At 48.2% G+C, this 20,027-nt stretch overlaps 2 protein-coding genes and 1 pseudogene across 2 annotated transcripts; all 3 read right to left on the bottom strand.

Moving 5' to 3' along the window:
• Positions 1-9,125: 9,125 nt before the first annotated feature.
• On the bottom strand, positions 9,126-9,925 carry LOC149111195 (uncharacterized). The gene has a single exon (XM_089291927.1). The coding sequence runs from the start codon at positions 9,923-9,925 to the stop codon at positions 9,272-9,274; it is 654 nt and encodes a 217-aa protein (XP_089148053.1). The 3' UTR covers positions 9,126-9,271.
• Positions 9,926-10,036: 111 nt separating this feature from the next.
• On the bottom strand, positions 10,037-11,972 carry LOC149111194 (uncharacterized protein F54H12.2-like; annotated as a pseudogene).
• Positions 11,973-14,464: 2,492 nt separating this feature from the next.
• On the bottom strand, positions 14,465-17,020 carry LOC149111193 (uncharacterized). Its single transcript, XM_089292399.1, has 2 exons — positions 16,075-17,020; positions 14,465-15,436 (listed from the first exon to the last, which is right to left on the bottom strand). Exons 1-2 carry the CDS (start codon positions 16,654-16,656, stop codon positions 14,465-14,467), a joined length of 1,554 nt encoding a protein of 517 aa, XP_089148525.1. The 5' UTR covers positions 16,657-17,020.
• Between the last annotated feature and the right edge of the window lie 3,007 nt (positions 17,021-20,027).

The following is a 20,027-nucleotide window of genomic DNA, read 5'->3' as shown; positions in this document are numbered from 1 at the left end:
TGCCATAGACATCCATTGAATTCGTAGACGGTTCGAGTGGTGGGATCGTACCCGTCTACCAGGTGATTGGTTAGTCGTACTTCGCCGCCGTTTCGTACCGTGAGGATACGATCACCTTGGTCGGTGTGTTGTAACGAGTGTTCTTGCCAGGCTAGCCATTTCAGGGCTTTGACGGACTGATTGGATCGTGAACCGTGCCATCCTCGTGGGGGTCTGGAGGCAATGGTGTTTGTTGGGATGAGTTTCTTGCGCCAGAATCGGTTGCAGGCGGAGGCGATGGTGACGCATTTCTCCATGGGGTCAAAGTCGGCTTTTTGTTTGAATTCTTGCCGGAACTTTTGACAGCCCGCTTTGAGGAGTTTGACGTCCGACTCGCACTAGGCTTCCATTTCTTGCCGTAGTACGAAATGGTAGTTATCATTGACTTTCTCTTGGTACCATTGTTCGAATTCGGCTTTCTTTTTGGCAGACATGCCGTCGGGATCGTACATGTCTCTCGGTGACATGGGTCCTTCGTACTCTTGGTTTTCTAGTGTGTTGAATTTATGTGGGAAGAATCCCTTGCACAGTTCGGTGATTCCGAAGGTAGCGGGAAAGTTGGATAGTGGGAACGGGAGAAAGCACAGTGAATCTTTGAAAGTCAGTCTGTCGGATCTCATAGACAGAATCTTGGTGCCTACGGTGATTTGGTCCGTGACTTCTCGATGTGTGGCGTAACAGTGTTGTAAGATGAACATCCCGTCGTAGCCTTTGAAATTGTGAAAGAGTACGATGACGTCCCTATCGTCTCCGTCCACGTCAACGGCAAGGGATTCGAGTTGGTCGAACATGTCGGCGGTGCAGTTGGGTCCGTAGAAGGAGTAGCATATCTCATTTTCGTCGTCCTCCAGGCAGAGTAGAATTGGGGTCTGATTCCCTTCGGCGTCTGTGATGGCTTCGTAGTCGCAGTACACTTGAAGTGGCGGATCTATGTCTACCCAGACGCTCCTATTTGGATCGTTGGGACCGGGTTCTTCGAAGGGTCGACCGTTGACTTTGTCGCGTGGGACGCGTTTCTTTTTGGGCTCGTCTTCGTCTTCGGGGATGCGTTGGATGTAACATCGGTGCGTTTCGAGATGGACTTGTTTTTCACAGATGTGACATTCTCCCCATCTGCATTTGTGATCGGGGGAACGACGGTCACCTCCTCGACTGTTCCTATCTTTTAGTTCGTAGACGTGGCAACAGTCTGGACACTTTTTGTAAGTGTCGCATATGGATGGGATGTTCAAGCTACGTCGTTGCAAGTGGTCGTTGTAGCATTGCTCACCGAAGAATTTTCTGTGACACAATCGGCATATCGAGGTGGGTTCTGGAAACTTGCCACGTGCTAGGGGTCGTTTTTTCTCGATGAAATCGGGACAGTCCTTTCGTTTGCAGGCGGGACACCATTGACCGAGGCAGGTATGATTTTTAAAGTCGTCGTGATCGTAGCCTCGATTGCATTCGTCGCAGAAGTAGGATTTGTTGATGAATCCCTTGAACGAATTGCATCCGTCGTAGTGATCGCCTTCTTTGACGAGACGAATGATCTTGGTCGAGGGTTCGGGTCCCACGTAGATGAGCATGTGGGGTGGATCGATGGACATGACTTTGAGCTGGTAGCCAGGTAAGGCGGCCTGAAACTTTTGCAGTTCGTGAATGCCACAGGGTCCTTCGGGAACGTCGGCTCGACGGTGGAGGTCTTGGGCCAATCGCTCTTGGACGGGTCGTCCCTGTTTGAGATTGTGGTAATCTTGGTCACGCGAATTATAGTTCGCGTCAGCTAGGGCTTTCATGGTGACGATGGCGCGAGCGCAACATAGATTGTCTTTGTTTTGGATGGTCACGCGCGACCGTTTGACGATGTTCCGCACGGCGGCGCAACTCGGTTTGTATCGTTTTTTTCCACTGCCACGACCTGGGGTACGTATGAAAGTGGTTTCCATGGTAAACGTGTCGTCGGGGGTGAATTCTTCGTTGGAGTTGAGTTTGGCCGCGAGAGACTGGAGATAAGTGTCTAGTCTTTCACTCCCTTCTTCGAATTCTCGCACGGTGAAGGTGGTGGATTGAAAGGCGTGCGTGAAGGCACGGGACTGCATGGTGAAATGGACCGTGGAGTCCGGTGTCAGGGTAGGATCCTGAGCGATTTGTTGCTCAATGGATCGTTGAAGGGCGCGAGTCAATTCTTGACCTAGATTGTCCCTGGGAGTCAAGTCTCTGTTTTGTCTGAGCGTGGCTTCGAATCGTTGTTTGTTGAGGACGTTTCGCCAGTTACGTCGTGCACCTACGGGTCTCAATTCGAATTCTAGAGGTGGTCTTGCACCACCTCCTGTTTGTATCATCACTGTGTCGAGAGCTGGATCAAATATCCATTCATCGTCGTCGTCGAAGGGGAAGGCTTCGTCGTGGGTCCGTCTGTTCTGTGAAAGACATCAATGAGACAAAATGTCACCAACATCGCTTTTTTATTTTTACAAGAACCAATCATGATACATGAGTGTCTAAGTTCTATTTTCTATTGCAGACAAGAACCAATCATGATACATGAGCATATGAGTGTCTAAGTTCGATTTTTTATTACATACATGTGTTAATGCGTTTCTAAGAGTAGATCCTAAATAGACTCTCTTTTTCTCGTGATGATAGTTGACATAATGTCCATAGTAAGCCGTGTGATAAGGTCTACGTCCGTACAACACTCTACAAACACTTAGATTACATTTATTCTTGCGTATTTCTACGTGTCCGTAACCCCATTGTCGTTTCAGTTCGCCATAATCTAAGATACTTCTGAGAAGTAGACTCAAAGGTTTATTGTTCCTTAGATCGCGTATGCACTGCCAGGTTGCCAAGTCAATCACGTAACACTTTAGTTCTTCTGGTAGCTTATCCCAGTGACTCTGTAAGAAATTGGTTACTTATAATTCATAATGGTCCGCGTGTTGTATTTGATAAAAGGTAGGATAGCACCAAGTCTTTTCTATGGGGACGCGTCTCTTGGCCCCTTTTATATCGTAACCTAAATACGTTTCTTTAGGTTTGTCGTAAATGTCAATGTAACAACCTATTATTTTAGTATCTCTGAATCTGTCTTCTTTTTTCTTTTTTATGCAACATCCCGCATCACATAGAACACGGACAATCTTAATGTGTCCTAGACCCCATTGTTCTTTCAGTTTGCCGTATTGTACTATTTCCTTGAGAACACGTTGTAACTTTTTGTTTCTTCTACGCTCGAGTAGTATTTGATTCCTGGTTAGGCGCATGATGTAATCTTGTAGTTCTGGAGGAAGCAAATCCCAGCGACTCTACAATTGTAAAAGTCTTTTAACATCGTCGATTCTGTAATAGGCATGATTAAGTCCGTACCCTAGAAATACTTCGTATTTGTGTTGTGTTGTGTTGTGTTCGTGTGTGTAGAATCCGTACACGACCATGTGCTTATTTTTCATTCCTGGAACTTTTCCTTTGGGACAATGCTTTAGCAGACACGTCTCTAGCTTGACTTTGATTGGACCTAGCCCCCATGCTGCGCGTACATTTGCAAATGCATGTATCTCGTTGCGCAGGGCTTTCCACATTTCACGTTTGCGTATTTCTAAGAGATACTGGACCTCTCTGAGGTGAAGGATGTATGCCTGGATTTCATGAGGTAGCCAATCCCAGTAACTCTATGAAAAAGAAGGTGATGAACAAGGCGTGACAAAGATGAATGAGGTGAGGACGAGTCTCAGTTGTCTAGGGAAGCTACGATCGTACTTAGATAACAAGGCGTGTGACAGATCTGGCAGTACAACTTTTCTTTGAGCACTCCCTTGTTCACCAACTGATCGTCTAGTGCTTGGACGTAGCAATCGTAATGCGTGTAGTAACGACAGCACTTGGTACGAGCGCAGGTTTCGGTTCTAAGGATAACTTTATCACATAGGGTGCACGTTATATTATCCATTTTTAGATACTCACTGCTTCTTCATGTTGATCCATGTGTTCGTTCATCTCCTCGTCAGTGATATCAGCCATGATTCAACGCTCAATACAAGTGAAGACACTCAGAGTGCCGTGAACGGGTCGGTCCGCTCGTTTTATACGCACGGCAGGATAGCGTCCAGTCTACGACCGGGGGGCGTGGTTGGGGGGATACCCCCTATCCCCCGGGTCTACTCAGACCACGTGACTTCTACTCTAGCTGCGATTGGTGTATGAATTGTTTAAAAAAGCGAGGTCAACGCATTTCAGTTTTTGGGCATGTCGGTTGAACCTAGACGCAGTCGTCGACTTAGAGGTCTGACACCCGAAGAAGCGCCTATTCAACAAGTTTGTTTCATTTGTCAGAGAGATATCGACATCGGCTCCTTGGCGCTATGTCAACGCACTCCATGCTGCGATGTCTTCATGCACCGACGTTGCTACCAGGAGATGGTAAGACAAGTGCGAACCTGCGGCAACTGCCGACGCGTGATCGAAGATAATCAGTCTGAGATCGTGCTGGAAACCGATGAGGAACTCGGGGATGATGATATCGATCCGTTCGTGTTACCGTCAGGTGCGAATGGCTTAGTTAGATTTATGCAAGAGTTGACTCGATATCGTAGTGAGGATAGACCTAGACGCTGTCATCACGAGGGGTCGTATATGTGGCATGAATTGCCGTATGACGTAGACCCGGACATTTGGCAATGTTATTATGTCATGGTAGAAAATTTCGTGACTCTGTTTACGAATGAAATCATGTACGTGCACGGATGCGTGCATCTCCCCGTAGAACCGACACGAGAGATCAGGAATGTTTTGTACCGTCTATTCATATTCAACACTCCTTACTCGACCTTTAACTTGATTCGAATTCAAAGGTTCAGACTCTTCTTTAGACGCGTGGAAGGACTAAGGAATATTGTGATTCAGCATCTCTGTATATTACCATTTCCTGGAGGACCATCTATTTACAACGAGGACGGCCTATGGAACTGACTATGTTTTTTTCTTTTATAGTGTATGAACAACGTCAAAGAATTCGGGATGACCTTTTGCATTTCAGAGACACGGGAAGACCCTTTGAGACGCACAATTCCTTGACGCGTTCGTGGAATCACTTGCGATATCCCATTCCGGTCACAGTGTGGTTCCATTACTATCGCGAGTTGGAGAACTTTGTGCTGAACTCAGAGGGGCGAAGCCCCCTGTACATTCACGGCACCGAGTTCCTGCCATTCCCTATGATTGCGTACGATCACATACGCATGGAAGTGTATCGCATGTTTTATTTCAACACCCCTTATAGAGTGTACAATTTCATACCCAGACTTAGGTTTAGATTGTTGTTCATATCTTCGACCACGTACGGGGACCAAATAAGGATCGAACGACTGTTTGTGACCTCGCGTGTCTCTGATACTCTGTACCACGATGGTATGGCGTGTGAGTCTTGAATTAAAAAACAACAACAACAAAGAGTGTAACTTTCTTTAATGATTACAACAACAATAAAGTTTACAATTTCAAACGTTTCTTGGCTTGCATGATTTTCTTAACAATGCGTTCTGTCATGGTTTTACGTCCGGGTAATTTGTCGATGGCTTTGATCATCTTGGTGTCGGCTTTCCATTTGTCCTGTAAGTTTTTGGCCCTGGAATAGTCAATGTCGTGTTGTTTGGCCAGTCGGTCCAGACGATTGATCCCGGGGTCTCCGCGCGCTAGACGTTTCTTCAGTTTGGTACCAGGTCCCATGTACTGATAACCGGGCCAATGAAACTCGATCCCAGTCTTGCCCAACCATTTTTGGATGTCGATCCCATACCCTCGTTGACGACGTCGTGTTCTTCTCATAGGGGGTGTTTTTTTCTTCTTAATCCGAGTCATATCTCAGTCTTCGTCTTACGGGGGCGTCCCAATCTTCCCACCCTTCTCGTAACTTTTCTGCCTCTGTCTTCTTGGCCTTCTTGTACCTCTTTGCCTTGCCTTTGGGACTGTAACCACCGTCGTCGTCTTCAATACCGAGTGAACTCAGTAACTGCTTTCTTCCTGCAGAAAGGGCTGCTTTTTTAACACTCCCTTTTAAACTCTTGGACGACCTCTTGCTGGGTTTGGATTGAATGGTAGGTTGGGGCGTTTTCAGCTCCTTTTTAAGACCTGTCGTGGAAAGGGGTTCTTGTTTGATGATCACGGGGGGTGCTTGTTCTTTGTTGGCTCCCTTGAGGATCTGTTTCAACAGATTTTCGACGGGGGCGTCAACCATGCCTTCGGGTTGTGTCGTCCCTTGGTACGAGATAGGACCGCTTTTACCCGTCCGTATACGTTTCACCAGTTTACTTTCTTCGGAGGCGAGGGGTTTGGCCATCTTGACGGCCATGCTGTCGGGAATACGCCTGTCTTTCAAGATGAGATGTTCTTCGGCGGCCAAACGACCCGCTTTGTCCAACAAGGCATTCTCTGTAATCTGACCCTTGTAATAATCTTGCAATCGATTGAAATCTTGAACGGGTACCATCATGACTTCGTTCATACCTGACTCAGGGCCGTATCAGGAAACTCGGACAATTCTCTCAAGGCCGTCTCGTAACAGTCTTGCCAGTACCGTATGGATTCGTCTTTCTTTTCCAACTCGAGTTTGAGACTTTGAACGGTTTGCTTGCCTTTACCGCACTCACTGCACAACTCGATGCACCCACCAGGCGGCGTGGTATCTCGTTTCGTTTGACAGGTTTGGCAAAAGTCATCGAATTTTAAAGCCATGTACTCTTGATACAGGGCGTGGTACTTTCTACCCCAGTACTCGGACGAGTCTTTCCATCGGGCTTCGCGTCGATTGGCATCTTGCAACAGCTGCACGAGCTTAGGAATGGTATTGGACTCGTCTTCTCTCGGTGTGAAATTGGGCACGACGTCGATCCCCTCCAAAGGGTAACCGTCTTCACTACGTCCTTTCACCGTACACAACATGCTTTGAAACAACCGCGTAATCCGCTCCAGAACCCGGCACCGTTTTGACTCAAGAGACGCTCTCTTCGACGCTTCAGGGAGTTTTTGCGTCTACCCACTTCGCGCAAAACCTTTTTATGTCTTTTCAGTTTCCCATAAGTCGTTGCGTCGATGGGTATCCTCTTTTTCAGCAAATTGAAAACCATCTCGCTGATGGCGTTGATCTGATCTTTGTCTGCGTATTGCAACATCCGTTGACGTTTTTTTCGATTGGCTTCTTTCAGGATGTCCGTCAAGAAACGACGTTGTCGTCGTAACCGCTCCATTGTGTGAGTCCTGGTGGATTGTACAACCTCTTTTTATCGTCTTCTTCGCGTAGCGGCTTCGAGTGCTTTCTTGGCACCGTAACCTGCAGCCCCTGACGCGGCACCCAACGCCACGGCTTTACCTCCGGCTATCAGAGCGGGTATGAGAGCTGCTAAGGGAAAAATACCACCCTTCTGTCTCTTACTCATCTTCCTCTTCTTACCCATCATCATCTTCTTACTCCTCCTTTTCAACGTTCTTCTACGTCCTACGTACATGATGTTATGAGGTACAAGAGTCTATCACGTGTCACTTTTATAGCGGTACGTGATGAAATCGTGTGTCGTAGTCTAGAACGTAACGGTCGTACGTGGGAGGTGTGAAATCCGTCACCACGTCGTCCAACGTTTGCATCTTGGTCAAAAACCCATCCAATTCATCCACACCGATCATCGCGTAGTTCCTCAGTTCGGTCAGCGTCTTTTCGTAGGTCGTGTAAGCGAACTTGGACATGTCCATCTTGAACGAATACTTCTTGAAATCGTTCCATCCTTTCAGGAAGGTGGCGAAAGCAGTCAATCCCACCACCGCGTACCCGTCTTTCCACACGGATCCCAAGACGATACTTGCTGCCACAAACAGTAAGGCCAGTCCGTTGAGAATGGCGTTACACAATTTGTGATGATCAAACATCTGTCTCCGACACCACCAATACTTGTGATAGAACGCATACAATCCGTCCAAACGTTTCAGCGAGTCCAACTCCACCACGGTGGTGAAAGGTTCATCCAATAGACAGACCGAAGTGCGTATACTTTTTTTCATCGTCGAGGTCGTCTTTTTTTCTTACGTCTCAACAGTCGTCGTACCCCTTGACCCACACCGGCACTGACCGCACCAAGGGCTGCGGCCCCTCCAACTCGGATTCCTGTTTTAGCGGCGCGTTTACCCAATGCTTTAGCCAATGCCAAGGCAGCACCTTTACTGACCGGTGCTAACGTGGACAGGGCACCTGTAATAGCACCACCCCACTGCTTTCTCCTTTTATTGCGAATACTGCGTCTTCTCATGGTTGTTATCTCAGTTACGTACACTGGTCGAATTGCGTGTCACGGTAGGACGTTGTCCGTTTTTATAGGTGGTCGTGATCGTGTTGGTGGTCGTGATACCCGCAATGCGACGACCTGCGGCCGTTTGTTGTTGTTGTTGCAAAATCTCTTCCAGTTGTTGCTGCATCTCTGCTTGGTTGAGAACACGGTCTCCTCGCCTTCTTCTTCGACCCCCTCGAGAAGGAGGTGTGGAGTCGTCACTGCTACTACTTGCACCTCCTCCACCTCCTCCACCTCCTCCGCCTCCTCCACCTCCACCGCCTCCTCCGCCTCTGCCTCTGCCTCTGCCTCTGCCTCTTCCACCGCTACCACTGGCGCTACTTCTTCTACGGCTCCCAGCATCACTGGACGACGTCGGCGTGTTTTGACGCGGGACGCGTCTAGGTCGTTTTCCTCCTCTGGTAGGTCTTGCCAATGGTGTGGCGGCTGTTATTCGGGTTGAACCGACACCCACGGTCACGTTGGAGCGCGAGGGTCCTGGGACAGCGCTACCGACACCCGCCGGGACGTTGGTCTGTGACGCGCCCGCAGTGCCTACTCCGACTCGCGAGACATTGGGCAGGGGCGGTGTCGCCAGTTCCGATCGTTGTGAAGGGGGAACGGGAGTACTCGTTCGAAATGGAGACCCCAAAGGCGAATAATCGTCCAGAGCAGAGAGGTTGAACTCGTCACTGGCGATAGAGCTCATCTCTCCTCTCTCTCTCTTGCTATCTTCTTCTCGGCGAGTTATCGTTGCTTATGAACCAAATAATCGAAACCTTCCCCATTATATGCGTTGATGACGGATCGTACTTGACGGTAACTCTCGCATTCGGTGACCTGTCTCATCGGCTCGTAGTCCAGCTCGTTGGGATTCATGATGTATTTGAGCCTGTTTTTACACAGGTGAATGAATAGCGGAAACCACTCGACCTCGCTCCTCAACATGATGTAAACTGATGGCATCGTACGAATCCCTCGTCTTTTAACACTCGACTGATGACGCGTTGATCGTCCTGACTGGCTGGATGAAGATCCAATAGCATGTAACCGTAAGGTCGATCGGTGACCTTGCGAAACGTGTCCAACACCTCCTGCCATTGCGTGGGAAACGATTGCAGAAGTAAATTTCGTATTCCCAACTGATCACGAGGGTTCTTGAAGGCAGCAATGTAATGCGCGTTTCGGGAAATGGTCTTGGCGAATTTTCCGTTGGGGAATAGATCCTGACACAAGTAAATCACCGTGATGTTCCGATGATGCGAGTGTTTGGTGAAGAGATCCAACACGCGCTTGTCGTTGCCACCCTCGTCCATCAGATCGTCCAGGACCAACACACCCCCTACAGGAAACCATATGGGTAACTGTTCGCTGTCGGGGATGCCTTCGTGAAACTTGACCCCGCCATTCTTGAGCTTTTGGAAACCCTCTTGCCAAGAGCCGTAGCAGTATTGAATACTCTTGGGCGGTTCTCGGAACAAGTCACCGTTCTCCAAGAGCAGTTTGGTGGTGAACACCGTCTTGCCGCAGCCGGACGGGCCCGCTATCAACAAACTCGACGGAGTGTGAAATTGAAACGCTTTGCGTCGTTCCATGATCTCTAAAAATGGTCTAGTGTATCGAGACGCTCGGTGTTTTATCTGAACACTTTTTATTTTTCAAACAGATTACTTTATAACAAATGACGCACTCCTCTAAATGAACCGCACGTGTCCTGGTGACACGGGGTTTTACAAATCTTGCGCCAGGTCAACTCGTCCACGATCAAACGTTTCAACATCTGTCCTACTTTACGATCGTTCTCTACAAACTCTTTTTTCTTAAAACGACTCAAGAACGAGTTCATGTCACGACCTTCGGCTCGGTCGATCAGGAACATCAAGGCGTAGTCTCCGCAACTCTGACTGAACAGAGACTGTAAACTCTTGCCGTTGTAAATATGGTACTTGAAATGACGGTCCAACCACGCTTGGAGAGGTTGGACGGTTCCGTACGCATCCAACGGCAGGGCATAACTGTCCATGATCTCACACTTGTCCTTGTCGGCCCACAAAGCGATCCAATGCATGCCAGGTTTGTCGTGAGGGTCCGTGTTCACGATGTAAGCGGTCGGTCCTTCTTGAGGCAATGTCCTGGGAAGACGATCGCAAGGGACCGTCCCGTAAAAGACACATCGGAGTGACGGATTCGTTCGTGCCAAATGATCCAATTGTAAATTATTCAATGCTACTTTCTCCATTTTTTCTTATCTCATTGGTACACGTCGTAGGTGACCACTCGGTTCTCGTTGACTTCAAGCAAGTTCTCGAATTCGGCGTATAACAAGACGGTCAGGTTTTCTCCAGGGTTGGCTCCAAAATCGATCATCAGACGCAGCTCGCCTGACTGCTTGGGGTTCAACCTGGACTGTCCAAACATCCGTTGGCTGTGTTGTCAAATACAAACAGGTTGCATCTCTTGCCGTGACCCCAGTCCACTTTTCGTACCATGTTTCCTTTTCCACGACACAAGGCTCCAGAGGCTTGGAGGAATCTGTAGTAGCCTCTCTGATCTTTTTCGTCCCCATCGTGATCGAGCTCCAGGGTCTCGTAGGGGTATTCTTCACCTCTCACCAATTGTTTGATGGAGGAGAGATTGAATCTTCCAAAATTGAACGGACTCTCCGTGATGGTTCCATTGAAGGCAGCTTGTTTCAACAACACCACCACTAACCGATTAGGTAGCTGATTGTGGAAAGGATTGTTGCACTCGAAATGACGATCGTCGCTTGGATGAGAGTAGGTACGAATTTCACCTCTCACTGTGGGGTAAGTGACCACTCTTCCACTTTTCATGGTAGACATGATTTCTCGGTACACCGAGGGAGTCACTCTCACTTGAGACAGGAATAATCTCACATTCACGTCGGGTTCGGTCAGTCTCAGAGAAGCGGCACCGCCCCATCTGATGGTCCACAGAGCGGGGTCATTGAAGTACATGTCTATCTGGATCTGCACGCCGGGTACCATTAACTTGCTGAGATGAAACACTTCCAGGTAAGGTTTGAACCTCAGAGTTACTCTCTTTCCACCTAAGAACTGGACTCGCGCATCGACCAAGTTCTTGAGATCTTCAGGCAGAGCTTTGTAATCATTGTGAGCTGGATTTAGCTTATTGGCAGTCAATTGATCTGCATCTCCGTCGTCTGGCACGCCGAGACAATTGTACCACCCGTTGGGTGCCAGGATCGTTTCACCGTCGTCTCGGTCGTAGTTCAACAGCGCTTCTAGGTAGGCTTTGTAGTGGTAAGTATCGGTCTGCGGGCTGATGAGAGTCCCATTCAATCTCACGTTAATCTGTTTGAAGAGGGTGTTGGCAATATTGTTGGCGAGTCCCATGACATCGGCAGCCAGCAGATTCGAAGCGTCACTTTTCTTGACGCCCCATTCCACTTCAAAGAAACTCTCATTCAAGTCGATAAAGTCTTCCTGCGGGTCGACTTGAAACGTCACAGGGTTGATGCCCGTATTGAACGGGTTGATTCTCACCACACGGCGAGACGCCATGCTTAGATCCGTGGGAGGGACACTGAACATGTTCAGGCGAGGGTTACGAACCCCCGCCGACCTGGCATGAGCCACTATGTCCGTCATCGTCGTCGTCTACGTCGTCGTTTCCTTCTAAGCGCCGACTGTACCCAACGATAGTTTGGAAGTTTTGAGCGTGCGCGTAAGATCGAACCACCTTTATACGTACGTACCCCTACAGGGATACGTCTCACGCGCCTTGAGTATATGGGAATCATATTCCAAAGAGGTCTTTTCTCACTCTTTTTGACAACGCACGTTGGATCTCTTGCGTCGCTTTACGTTTCACGGCCCTTGTCGCTCCTCTCTTGACCCCTGCGAGTCCTCCTCTCCAATTGGGCTTTCTTCCTTTACCACCTGCATTTAAACCTTTCACACCCTCCATGGCCGCCTCGGTCAAAACGTCTCTTAGCATGGTAGGACCTCGTTTCTTGACGTCTTTCCAGATGGGTCCGAATCCGTCTCCAGATTGCTTGATTTTATCGGGCTGAAATCGTACTAGTGCTCCACCGATCATGATTTCTTGAAGTGTAACGTCACGATCGTATTGCCACTACCAAACTTCACCAGATTACCAGTTGTCTCAGCCACTTGCACCTCTATAATGTCGAGGACGTCTTTGCGCACGGGAATATATTGAATGTGGTAAGGTTCGAAATACTGAGTACCGGCACCTTTTCGAATCAAGTTGACCTCTCTCAGTAAATCCGTGACTTGATTCCCCACCACGCTACTTCCTCCCACGTCGGAGTACACAAACAGGGAACGCGAAATGCTCCCCACCACGACTTCGAAAGCCTTGTTCAGGTTCAGAAAACGCCAATCGCAATAGATGCTGAGTTTCAAAAAACTGTCTCCCGATGATTTTGTTTCTACTACCCAAAAAACGGGTAATCCATCCGAGTCGTGTAAGTCCCCGACGACGCCAATGTCAGGAATTTCATCTTTGAAGAATTCGATCTGCAAGTTAGGTCCAAGTTCGTACAAACTTCCATTCTTAACGAGCCACCCCATTTTAATAGCCAGGTCGACATTGAAGTGTAATGCAGGCAGGTCTGTGATGGGTCGTAAGGTATCAGCATTGCGTGTGACCAATTCATCGCCTTCCCACTTGAAGTCCACGTAGGTTCTTTTACCATCAGACGTGACATATTTGGAACCTAATTTGGGTCCATTGTCCGCGAAGATGCGTTGTCTCTGGAAATAGGCGATTATGGATTTCATAAATCCAACTCCATCCACGTTTTGGAACACCGCTTTGAGATCATCCGTATCGAAGTTGGTGGCTCCCAGATTATGTCCGCTACCGAATAGGCGTCGCCACGCGTAAGAGGCCAAGGTGACTTTCTTATCGTCAGGATCGGTCTTCGACAAGGGAAAAAGCGTCACTTGAGCATCAGGCAAGGAGATGCTACTCATCCCCACTTTCCATCCTAGTCCCTCCAGGCGTATGGGATTAGGCAACCTGATCTTGAAATGGTTCGACACGTTTTTAGGAAACTCTCCCTTACTGCTGTGACTGGGTAAGCTGACGTAAAAGCTCATCCTTTCTTGAAATGCAACGTGATCGTGGTCACGCCCGATTCAAAGTTCACCAGTTGTCCGTCGTCCTCAGATACTTGCACCTCAACAATGTCAAAGACGGACGATCGCACAGGTAGATATAGGATGTGTCTCGGTTGAAAGTCGACGACGTTCGGATCGTAATGAACTTGTTTCAACAGATCCTTGACTTGATCCCCAGTCACCATACTCTGTGCCACATTCGAATGCACGAACAAAGAACGACGGTTCTTACCAAACGCCTCTTCGTAACTACGGTCCAGGTCCGTGAACATCCAATTGATGAAACAACTCAAATGTAACTCTAGGGAGTCGATCTTGTAAAATAGTTCGTCGTCAGGATTCGAACCTACGATCAAGTCCGTGGCATTGGGTACGACTTCCTTGGGAAATTCTTTTCTCAAGTTGGGTCCCAAGACGTAACCAGGTTGTCCGTTATCCAACGTACCCATCTTGACCCATTTCATCTTCTTGGCCAATTCGAGACCGATCGACATCCGTGGATACAAGGTATCACCATTCATCATGAGAGTAGTGCTCGTTCTCGAGTTGTCAATGACGCATTCTCCCTTCTCGGCACGACGCATGACCGTGTACAGCAATTCGTCAGGATCACTCGCGTTGCTCTTTTTCTTGTACATGGTCGCACCAACATCCGTTCGATCTCTCAATCTCCACAGGTATCGATCTCGTATCGCGTTCATGAACTCGGTACCTGTCCTAGGCGTGAAGTCCAAATCACCTTCTCGCAGCACAAAAATGACCCACATGTACATGTCTCTAGACCCATCCACCATATCGATCCACCAGAATTGAAACAGAATATCCTGTTTCGAGTCCATCTTACGCGTCGTGGACGGAAACGAGAGGTCGCTGATACCCACTTTCCATCCCGGTTCTCTCAAATGTAACGGGTTCGGCAGACGGTTCTTGAAACTGTGGGCCTTGTTGTCCTGAAACTCGTTCGTGCTGGCATCGCTCCTCAACTGCACGTAAAATTCAGACTCACCCATCCTTAAAGTGTAATGTCACCGAGGTCACACCCGATGCAAAATCCACCAGTTTTCCATCGTTCTCGGCCAATTGCACCTCCAATATATCCATCACGTTGCTTCGTACGGGTTTATATTGTATGTGAGTGGGTTCGAATGTCACCTTGTCAGGGTCGTGAGGGACTTCTCTCAATAGGTCCGTCACGCGATTCCCCGTGATCGTGCTGCGACCTACATTCGAATACAAGTACATGGGTGAGCGAATACTCGGACTTACATTGACGTCACCACCGTAGTGCTGCTCGTAGAGCTCGTCCAGATAGTCAAAGCGCCAATTGCAATAGGGACTGAGCTGTAAGGACCCGTCGTCCGTGATGTTCCAAAAATTTGTGGATTGCACGTTGAGTTGATCCTTCCAATCGGTTTTGAAAGCGGGCACCACATCGTCCTTGAAGAGTTTAATCACGTGGTGACTCAACTTGTAATCGGCTAGTCCAGGCTTTTCCACCCACTTGAGTTTCTTGACCAATTCAGGACCAAACCATATTTTCGGACGCAATAGTACTGTGTTACCGGGAGTTTCTTCGAGGAAGGTATCCGTATTGTCGATGATTAATGAGTCCCCTTCCCAACGAAACACCGCGTAGTACTTCTTCCCGTCGGGAGTGCGTAGAGTTTCTTTTTCATTTTCCATGAAGTGCGTCAGACGATCTTGGTAACGACCCACCAAGTATCGCATGAGCGATTTACCACTCGTGACTTTGACTCGGTCCTCGTGCAGATCTGACCCCCAGACGGTAAAGGTGTTACGGTAGGGATTAGGATACCAGTTACCGTCGGAACTCTGTGTTTGTGATTCCATACTCCATTTAAATTCCAAAAGTTTGTCGTCGTCTTCGAAGAGGTGGGGTCGGTGAGGCAGCTGTGCGAAACGTCGAGGGGGTGGAGGCGGATAAGAAACACTACTCAAACCCACTTTCCACTCCTTGTCGGACTCAAACAGGAGCGGGTTCGGCAGACGGTTCTTGAAACTGTTGGCCTTGTTGTCAGGAAACTCGCTGGTGCTTGCATTGCTCATCAACTGCACGTAAAAGTCTCTCATTGTTTCGTCTTGGGCTTTTGGGTCACGTATAAGCCTTTTTTATCCACCCAACTGTCGTACTTGACTGGCCAACCTTTCCAGCGCACCAAGACTTTATCCCCTTTTCGTTTGACGATCTTCTCGATGCGGAACAAATCGTCGTCTTTCACGTTCACCTTTTGCAAATCCTGCGCGTAAAACGTGCCCTCGACCGTCGTGCCGTCCCATTCTTCCACTTTGTACGTGGTGACCTTCCCAGGACGCACCCTACGTATCACAAACACCTCCTCGGTCCAACCGGGTAAATACCCTTTCTTGAACTGACGGAACTTCTTGTTCAATCTCACACGATCCCCGACGTTGAGTGGTGGTGGTCGTCTCGATTTTTTACCCTTTTTCTTTACGTAAAGAGTCTCCCAGACGTCATCGCTATTGGCTAAAGTCACTTGATCTGGAGCCATCTTGATACTGCGATGATACGATCGATTGTACCCTCGGACTAGATCTTGTAACACAGGTACAAACTTCAACGTATTCTTCACGGTGAAGTACCGGTACAAACGTTCTTTCAGGGTACGATTGAACCGTTCCACCACGCTGGCTTTCGTATCACCCCGAGTCGAAAAGTGATGAATGCCTTTCTGCTTCATCAAATCCTGAAACGTCTTGTTGTAGAATTCCTTCCCGTCGTCCGTCTGAAGATTGAGGGGTTTTCTACCTCCTTTCAGGATCTTAGCCATGCCCTCAGTCACCGCTTTACCCGTCTTGCTCTTCAAGGGTTGGACCCAGGCGTGCTTGGAAAACACGTCCACCACAGTCAAGAGATAACGATACCCTCGATTGTACCGGGCAATGTTGCCCACCTCGATCAAGTCTGCCGTCCACTGCTCGTCGATGCCGAACACCACTACAGGGGCGGTGGGAAACCGGCGACGTCGTGGTTTGTGCAACGTGTACCCCAAATCACGCTGCAGTACCTCTCTTGCACGGGGTACCGAGATCTTATTGGCCTTAGCGAATCGCGACAGACCCCCCAGACTACCGGGTCTTGAAGGATCCCGATACCGTCCCAGTAACGTTCCTGTCGAAAGCGGCTTTTGCTTCTTCTTTTGACCTTTCTTCATAGTCGATAAAGTTTGTACACGCACTGTCTCCACAACTCGAAACGTTGCTCACGTACCTCGAGATACTTCTTAAATGAATCGGGTTGGCGTTTCAACCACAAGATATAAACGACAAAACGCATCACGTTGGGTTCGACGTCTGTATAGTCAAACACATCCAAGGGCGAATCGCTGACATCACAGGGTACGGGCTCAACCCCGTATCGTGCATAGACACTAGCGCACTTGTAACACAAGGTCGTCCAACACCATCGATCGGCTAGGGTCGTGCACATTCTCGAGATAAACCAACTCACAGCATGAGACATGATGATTTGAATCCAATTTTTTATTTCAAACTTTATTATATAGGTACAAAAACGTCGTGCCTGATTGGTTCTTACGTAAACAACACCTCTGATTGGATAACACGAAAAAGAAGGCGAAGAAAAGACTTAGTCTGAATCTGTAAAGTAATCAACATGTTCATTGTTCTTAAGATCTCGTGCGTACTCATTATCACAGTCTTCCTCGTAGGTATCCATGGCATAATATCTACAATTTTTCCAGCAACATTCCCCTTTACCCGGTCTCCACTTCAGGGCTTCAGCCTCGTTACCCTTCACATAGAATGCTTGTCGCATACTCTCCTTACACTCACGACACAGGTCATCCTCATCCGCTTCAATGGCACTAAAGAAAAACCGATCCTTCCACAGATTACGCTGATGCATGATATCGTAGATCAACTCTTCCAACTTCAGACACGTTTCCCTGTAATCTCCCTTTCTGAAAGTCAGTAACTCTGACACCCTGGGACTCTCGTCTGACTCCAACACCCGTCGTGATAGATCGCGCGCGAACCGCAAGGGTTCGAACAGATCACGGATGGCCTCGCTCATCCTGTACGTGAGTTGATTCGTGGCGATCAAACAGGCACGTTCGGCGTCCAGGACGGGATCACGACAATGAACGAATTTGAATTGACCGATACCACTTCTGTACATCACGCGACACCACTCACCACAGAACAAAAACACGTGTTCGTTCTTCTTCATCATCTCCAAAATAGTACCACCCCAGTCAGGACGGCGTCTCATCAAGAGCTCAAAAGACCACAGACTATCAGGTATTTGACCTAACGGTTCGAAGAGATTGTCAAAAATGTACAGGTCCACACGGACATCCGGAATGGCATCGAGATCTCTTAAAGTGTGTACCTTCTGATCCACGATCTGATCCACAAGGTCCCGAATCTGGTTCGAGTTGCTATAGTAATTCATCTTGACACACTCAGACAAACTCGTTAAACTTCTTTCCTTCTCGATCCGCTCGCTTCGTGATCTCCAAGCCCGACAAATGAGGATAGCAACTACGCACACCCCAGTCAATCAAGTGCCTCTGGAGCCTATAGTACAAAGGAGAGACAAGACGTAATTCCAATTCAATTATCCTTGCGTGTAACGGTCTTTCGCCTTCTTTTTCGATTGTATCCACTACGTCAGAAGCTCGATTCAACTGTTGTCTAAGATCTTCAAGGATCTCTTGCACGTCTCTCTCATCCAAAATCCTACAGGTCATCACTGCGTCAACAGCAAGTCGAGAATGACTCGCTGTGTCCAAACTGGATCCTTTTATACCCGCGAGACGTACACGTACTTTCACTGAACACGTGTCATTTTTCACTCCACCAATCATAACGAAGACAGGCACATGATACCATCACATGACACGGCTCTGATTGGGTCACCAAATTGACTATAAAGTCGCACAACACATTCCATCACGAGTCACTTTTCAGCAGAAGTCATGGATTCACACGTCGAACCCGTCAAGAAAAAGAAAAAAATGCCCAAAAAGAAACTGGAACTGATGTTACCCAAGAGAGTGGAAAGAGAAGTAGGAGGTAAACAACTACAATCCACTTTAGATAGGTGGTTATTCAAAAAACCTCGTGCCAGACTCCGTTTCAAAGAACGCGTCCTCCTCAAAGAGATCACCCCTGACTCAGTCAGTTGGACCACCGTCGCTCTCAAAGGCTTCTCGGAACCCTTGAGCGCCTTTTCCATCAAACGCCAAGAAGTCAAATGCGAAATGAAAAGTAACCATGCCAGGCGAAGGCAAAGACTGACACTCAAAAACATTAGAAAAACCAGACACGTCCTAGAAACCATGCTACGAGAAAACACCTTGTTGGGATACTAACTCTATATTTCATCATATAGACCCTGAAAAGCTACCTGCCATTCAAGGTGGATGCCTGACCGTGATCAGTGAATCACCTCCTCGAACCATGCAAGTACTGGAACCCCTGGGACTCGATAGGTTCAAGAAAGACAACCTCATAGAACTACCGCCTGAAGTGGATCACAGAGGAGAATCAACCGAAGTACAAGTGTTGGAGGAATTCGACCCCGAGCAGTTCCTGAACCAAATGACCCCCCAAGTTCCCATCTGCCCACGTTGTATGGTACCCATGAAATACGGGTGTGTGAAAACCAAAGAAGGGGGTACCTGGTTTGAGTATTACCGATGTCCCTCTGAACGATTCTACACCAAGTGTTATGTGACCTGTGGTGTTAGGGAAGGTGTGAGTGCGTACCTGCAACGTGTCGACGAACAGACCCACCCATGCTACAGGAACATTGACCCAGCCCGTTTCCGATGTCTATGCAACAAGTCACTGGTCTTAGCCACCTCCCACTCCCAGTCCAACCCAGACAGGCTCTATCTCAAGTGTCCCAAGCGTAACTGCAAGTTCTTTCAATGGATCGACGAATACCCACGTGGGATAGCCCAAGACATACTGATTCATGGACAGAACCCAAACTAAGAATGGCAGGGTAGCGCAGTGGAAGCGCGTTGGGCTCATAACCCAGAGGTCCGAGGATCGAAACCTCGCCCCGCCCATTCACACAGACACAGTTTTTTTAAAAAACACTCCGTTTTTTATTTTTTCTACACATTAGGTAACCTATCATCTGCATCTATCATAGATCTCATTGTCACTTGATTACATTTGTTAAATGTGCTGTAATAAAAGTCAATGACACTGACATAGCGTCTCGCAGTCTTCTTTTGTCTTCGAGTCCACTTGGACTGAAACGGTTCGAAACCGTAGCACAACATCATTCGGTGAAACGTGATCCTGTCTACAGGCGGCTTCACTGTCTGGTTCCAAACAAGGTTCTTACGAATAGCCCTGATGGCATTAAACAAAGTTCTGCCAAACACTTTCTCCGCAACACGATATTGGCGCCTGATACGTGTCCAATTCTCACGCTGTTCGTCCACGAATAACAGGACCTGGTGCAACATCACCTCGAGCTGGCTCGAGTTTTTAAAACGGATAAACCACCGACGGCCCGACAACAAATCTCGGATCGGGAAAT

The sequence above is a fragment of the Orbicella faveolata genome, unplaced genomic scaffold (assembly GCF_042242905.1).
Source record: "Orbicella faveolata isolate gen_17 unplaced genomic scaffold, um_ofav_v1 contig_24, whole genome shotgun sequence".
Lineage (NCBI taxonomy): Eukaryota > Metazoa > Cnidaria > Anthozoa > Scleractinia > Merulinidae > Orbicella > Orbicella faveolata.
This window is presented reverse-complemented; position numbering and strand designations above follow the sequence as displayed.

Excerpts from the sequence above, each read along its gene's own strand:
- LOC149111195 (XM_089291927.1), bottom strand. The coding sequence starts at position 9,925 with ATGGAACGACGCAAAGCGTTTCAATTTCACACTCCGTCGAGTTTGTTG.
- LOC149111193 (XM_089292399.1), bottom strand. The coding sequence starts at position 16,656 with ATGAAGAAAGGTCAAAAGAAGAAGCAAAAGCCGCTTTCGACAGGAACG. Across the intron at positions 15,437-16,074 it reads GTTTGTACCGGTACTTCACC|GAGTGGAAAGTGGGTTTGAG; the intron begins GTGAAGAATACG and ends GAGTCCGACAAG.